Source organism: Lipotes vexillifer, unplaced genomic scaffold (genome assembly GCF_000442215.2).
Source record: "Lipotes vexillifer unplaced genomic scaffold, Lipotes_vexillifer_v1.1 scaffold474, whole genome shotgun sequence".
Lineage (NCBI taxonomy): Eukaryota > Metazoa > Chordata > Mammalia > Artiodactyla > Lipotidae > Lipotes > Lipotes vexillifer.
The window spans coordinates 1,618,825-1,624,824 of NW_006772385.1; the positions used below are offsets into that span (position 1 = coordinate 1,618,825).

General features: G+C 56.2%; 1 protein-coding gene across 5 annotated transcripts in view; it reads right to left on the reverse strand.

Moving 5' to 3' along the window:
* Positions 1 to 6,000, reverse strand: part of IGF2BP3 (insulin like growth factor 2 mRNA binding protein 3) — a 144,328-nt gene that overhangs the window by 137,985 nt on the left and 343 nt on the right. For 3 of the 5 annotated variants that reach the window (XM_007447455.1, XM_007447454.1, XM_007447453.1), the window contains exons 1-2: positions 5,814 to 5,988; positions 4,383 to 4,443 (exon numbers count right to left, since the gene is read on the reverse strand). In XM_007447455.1, coding sequence (XP_007447517.1) covers positions 4,383 to 4,443; positions 5,814 to 5,988 — 236 coding nt within the window. Of the gene's footprint in view, positions 1 to 4,382; positions 4,444 to 5,813 lie in introns of all 5 variants that reach the window. The other 2 variants (XM_007447451.1, XM_007447452.1) reach the window with 1 other exon arrangement.

A 6,000-nucleotide genomic window follows, 5' to 3' on the forward strand; every position in this document is an offset into this window, starting at 1 on the left:
TGAGCCTGCGCTCTAGAGCCCGCGAGCCACAACTACTAAGCCCGCGTGCCTTAGAGCCCATGTTCCACAACAAGAGAAGCCACCGCAATGAAGAGAAGCCCACGTGCAGTAACGAAGACCCAACACAGCCAAAAATAAATAAGTGAAATAAAAATTAAAATTAAAAATTTTTTTTCAAAATCCCCTGGCAGAGAAAGCAAGCTCTATTGTTCTTTTTAGCCATTTCTGTACAAGCAAAGGACTTACTTGATTGCTCTCTAAATCAGTTAAAAAAAAAAAGTCGTCTCCAATGTACTCACTCTTATTTACTTTGCTAGTAAGACAATAACATTCAAAATCCTCAGCATTTTAATGCTAATGCGAATCAGCTACAAAATTTAATCTACATTGTTAATAAACTGAAGAAGTTTCCATTGATAAATACTTTCTGCCACTGGTAACATTTTACTTTATGTGATTTCCTAAGCAGCAACTCCTGTTTGTCATAAAGTAACAAGTAAACTAAGTATGTTTTTAGGTTGGGCAAAAGCCTTTAAGAATAAAACAGGCAGTCTATTAACCAAAGTTTTTAATTCCCTACACGTGGGGGACAAATTCACACCAGCCTGGAGAAGGAAAATCAGGAGAGTAAAGCAAAGTTATTGCATTTACACACAGGTCAAGACATTTAATGTTTAAATTTAGAAACTCTCAAATGTTAAAATGCCTGTCCTTCAACACAACCATCTGCCTATTTCTTATTCAACATCTGAAGAAAATTAAGATACAGTGGCTAAACATGAAACCAATTAGAATTTGAAGAATCTGCTTACATTTTTTTCCAGTAGGTAAACAATTCAGACTATGCCTTTAACCTTTTAAGGAGCTATGACTTCTCCCCCAATTTTTCAATTGTTTATTAAACTGAGATCAATTTAGATAGTTTTCAGTACATGTTCTATTGTTTTAGAAACTTTTAAAAGAGAACTCCATTCTGCTATATAAAATAACTTGACCCCTACCAAAATTCCCAACTAGAACTAAATCTGGCCATGCCAAATCCCTTTCCAACTATCCTGATGAAAATTTAGTACATGGAGAAGAGAAATCCACAAAAATCCAAACAGGCTGGCAAACAAAAACACAATTTGTAAAAGTGCTTTACCTGGAAGAGAGCTCAATCTAAAAATAGGCATAGGGGGCTTGCCTGGTGGTGCAGCGGTTAAGAATCCGCCTGCCAAGGCAGGGGACACGGGTTCGAGCCCTGGTCTAGGAAGATCCCACATGCCGCGGAGCAACTAAGCCCATGAGCCACAACTACTGAGCCTGCGCTTTGCAACTACTGAAGCCCGCACACCTAGAGCTCATGCTCCGCAACAAAAGAAGCCACCGCAAGGAGAAGCCCACGCACCACAACGAAGAGTAGCCCCGCCCACCGCAACTAGAGAAAGCCCGTGCACAGCAACAGACCCAACGCAGCCAAAAATAAATAAATAAAATAAATTTTAAAAAAAAACAGACATAGGGACTTCCCTGGCGGCACAGTGATTAGGAATCTGCCTGCCAATGCAGGGACACGGGTTCGATCCCTGGTCTGGGAAGATCCCATAGGCCGCGGAGCAACTAAGCCCGTGCTCCACAACTACTGAGCCTGCGCTCTAGAGCCCGCGAGCCACAACTACCGAAGCCCACGTGCCACAACTACTGAAGCCCGTGCACCTAGAGCCTGTGCTCTGCAACAAGAAAAGCCACCGCAATGAGAAGCTCGCTCACCACAACCAGGGAAAGCCTGCGTGCAGCAGCAAAGACCCAACACAGCCAAAAATTAATTAACTAATTAATTTTAAAAAGAAACTAAAAAAAAAACCCTTTAAAATAAAGTAAAATAATTTTAAAATAAATTTAAAAAATAAAAGCAGGCATAGGATGACGTGTTAGGTAGCCATCTCTCCCAGCCAAGCACCAGGGAAATGCACAGCAAACGCTTTCTGCCCTCCAGCATACACACCCTCACCAATATCTAACCAGACGCTCTGGCTGCCCTAGTTTAAATTAACTTCCAGCTTACTACTTGGCCCAGGTTGGGAGTGGAGGATGGGAGGGGTAAAAGGAAGAAACTCTAACCCCACCTTGCAAAGCCCAGCATCACATAAGCCAACACCAGCACCACCGGGAGGAAGCAGAGCCTTTCAAGTCACAGCTACAGAGCTGGGATCTGGCCTGCTCTGGAGAAGGGAGCCATTTCTCCAAAATACTTAAGAGATTAAAACACAGTCTCCAAACATTCTGTAAACTGACACACTACACATGCTTTCCGAAAAGTGCAATCCCCCTTGTTTAAGTAGCAAAAATCTTCAGCCTTCTCCATCACTTGGTGCTTATCTGTAAGCAAAAGTATTTTTTAAATGGGGGCGTGTAGGGGGGTGAGTGGGGGGAAAGCCTGGAGACAAAGGCAGGTTTGCAGAAAGCTGTCTTACTTGCAGTGACTGAAAGGCGCTTCTGGGCAGGAGAAGCCCAGGCGTTCACTCACGTGTTCCAATCCCGGCGGGCGAGCTACCAGGGTAAAGGCAAATTCTTCTCCTCTCAGATGTGCGGACGGCCTCCCAGGCCTCTCAGACTCGTCGCCGCCAACTCGGGACAGAGAAGGAAAGGCACGCCACACCCGCGCGTGTCTGCAGCTGCTTCCGCCTATCCTGCACTTTCAACTTTCAGGTGGGGGGCGGCGGGCTGGAGCGGTCACCCATTGCTTCCTAATTCCCACAGATGCCCAGAAACTGCCCTTTGAGACTTTGATTTCCTGTTGCAGCAACTTGACCTACTCTGCCGGAGAACATGTAGCTGTGAGAGCTTCCTTAAGCGACTTTATTACCAGTAACAATAATCCAGTGGCAGGGGCCACAGACAAGTCGTCTATTCCTTCACAGCAGTACCAACACACATTCACACTCACACACACACACCTGCCAGAAACTTTAAGACGAGAAATGCCAAGTCATACAGCAACCCAATAACAGTAAGAGGAAAAGTTGTTTTCAGCTGTGTTGTCTCTCCTCCCAATGGTTGAGAACAGAATCAATGAGAACATAATAAGTAAGCTCACCTTTGCCTTTTGGGGACCGAGTGCTCAACTTCTATGAATTTCCCGTGCAGTTCCACTTTACCTGCGGACACACAAGAGGTGGAGGGGCAGTTGGCCCGGTTTAGCGGCTCTCTGGGCCCGAAGGACCCGCACAGCCTAAGCAGTGACACGAGTGGCCTCCTGAGACCCCAAAAGACACCCGGACGTGGCTCAAAGCCGAGAGAGAAACCGGCCCCGCGCGGGTGGGAAGCTGAGCCCCTGGAGGCTGCGTGTGTGTAACTTACAGATGGGGGAAGGGGGATCAATTGGCTGACCCACTACTTCGGGAACACTCTACCCGCGGCCCCCCACCCCGTCCGCTTCCCCAGAGACTCCAGAAGACAAGCTCGGGGGAAGGGGCTACGTGAGCTTTCTTCAGGAGGGGGCGCCCAGGCCCTTCTCCCGGGTTCAAGCCCAGGCCCGCCGGGAACTGGCAGTGAGCGATGAGAAAGGCTCGAGGACCGCAAGGCAGGAGCGGCAAGAGCGAACGTCCAGAGGCGCAGCTCAGCACGGACTGCACAGCGCGCGAGGGACGGCGCAGCACCCGCCACCCCGAAAGGCATGTGGCTCGGAGTGGGACCTGAACACAGCCTTCCCCTGGCGTCCCACCCCCGCGCGCCTCCCCGCCACGCACGGCCCCCCGCCCTCGCCGAGCGCTCCCCACCAGTCCCGGAGGCCGCGGCCCGAAGCCTGGCAGCCCGGCGCCACAGCGGGACTCGCTCCGAGGCGACCCATGGTCGCCCGCGCCCACCTGCCCCTCTAGCTCGTTGTACGCGGGAAGGTCGAGCAAATAACCCGGGTCGCCCTCGCCCGCCTCCCGCAAGGTTGAGGGGAAGCGCGGGGCCGCCCGTGCTAGGCAACACCCGCGGCCTCGTTCGGCAGCCGGGTCAAGGCCACTTTGAGTTCTCCCGCGGCCGGGGTCTGGGGCGGGAGGGGAGGCAGCGAACCAACACCACAAATAACCGGCAGGGAGAGGAAGGAAGGAGCGAGAAACAGGCGTTCGCTCTCGGTCCCCAAGCAAGGCCCGGCGGCCGGAGCCTGGAGCACGCGCCTGGGCCCGGGCGGGGCGCGGGGCGAGCACACCCCCACCCTTCCCGCCCCGTTCCCAGGCGCCACACAGTCCCCCACGCCTCCCCTCCGAGCCCGCGCCGGGGCTTTCTTGACAGCGCGTTCGCTCTCAGCCCTCAAATCCCGGCGGGGGGGGGGAAAAGTTGTTTTCAGCTGTGTTGTCTCTCCTCCCAATGGTTGAGAACAGAATCAATGAGAACATAATAAGTAAGCTCACCTTTGCCTTTTGGGGACCGAGTGCTCAACTTCTATGAATTTCCCGTGCAGTTCCACTTTACCTGCGGACACACAAGAGGTGGAGGGGCAGTTGGCCCGGTTTAGCGGCTCTCTGGGCCCGAAGGACCCGCACAGCCTAAGCAGTGACACGAGTGGCCTCCTGAGACCCCAAAAGACACCCGGACGTGGCTCAAAGCCGAGAGAGAAACCGGCCCCGCGCGGGTGGGAAGCTGAGCCCCTGGAGGCTGCGTGTGTGTAACTTACAGATGGGGGAAGGGGGATCAATTGGCTGACCCACTACTTCGGGAACACTCTACCCGCGGCCCCCCACCCCGTCCGCTTCCCCAGAGACTCCAGAAGACAAGCTCGGGGGAAGGGGCTACGTGAGCTTTCTTCAGGAGGGGGCGCCCAGGCCCTTCTCCCGGGTTCAAGCCCAGGCCCGCCGGGAACTGGCAGTGAGCGATGAGAAAGGCTCGAGGACCGCAAGGCAGGAGCGGCAAGAGCGAACGTCCAGAGGCGCAGCTCAGCACGGACTGCACAGCGCGCGAGGGACGGCGCAGCACCCGCCACCCCGAAAGGCATGTGGCTCGGAGTGGGACCTGAACACAGCCTTCCCCTGGCGTCCCACCCCCGCGCGCCTCCCCGCCACGCACGGCCCCCCGCCCTCGCCGAGCGCTCCCCACCAGTCCCGGAGGCCGCGGCCCGAAGCCTGGCAGCCCGGCGCCACAGCGGGACTCGCTCCGAGGCGACCCATGGTCGCCCGCGCCCACCTGCCCCTCTAGCTCGTTGTACGCGGGAAGGTCGAGCAAATAACCCGGGTCGCCCTCGCCCGCCTCCCGCAAGGTTGAGGGGAAGCGCGGGGCCGCCCGTGCTAGGCAACACCCGCGGCCTCGTTCGGCAGCCGGGTCAAGGCCACTTTGAGTTCTCCCGCGGCCGGGGTCTGGGGCGGGAGGGGAGGCAGCGAACCAACACCACAAATAACCGGCAGGGAGAGGAAGGAAGGAGCGAGAAACAGGCGTTCGCTCTCGGTCCCCAAGCAAGGCCCGGCGGCCGGAGCCTGGAGCACGCGCCTGGGCCCGGGCGGGGCGCGGGGCGAGCACACCCCCACCCTTCCCGCCCCGTTCCCAGGCGCCACACAGTCCCCCACGCCTCCCCTCCGAGCCCGCGCCGGGGCTTTCTTGACAGCGCGTTCGCTCTCAGCCCTCAAATCCCGGCGGGGGAGGGGAGCCGCGGGGGCCGGGTAGGCGCCCGGGCTGGGAGAAGGGCCCCGACCCACGCGTGCAGGCGCCCGGGCCTCGTCCCCTCTCCCCCGCCCGGCCAGGCCGGGGCCCTGTGTGGACAACCCCGTGTCAGCCGCGGCCCGACCCCGGCAGGCCCGGGCAAGCGGCGCGGGGCTGGGCAGGCGTCCCGGCGGAGCCCGGCCGGGGCCCACCTGAAAGCGCTTCGATGGCCTTGAGGGCCCAGCTCTCGTCCGGACAGTCCACAAACGCGTAGCCCGTCTTCACCAGGAAGGGTCCCGACACCGGGATCTTGGCGTCCTTGAAGATACTTTCCAGGTCCGAGGGGACGGCGTTCTCGCTGAGGTTTCCGATATACAGTTTGTTCATTGTGAAGAGCGG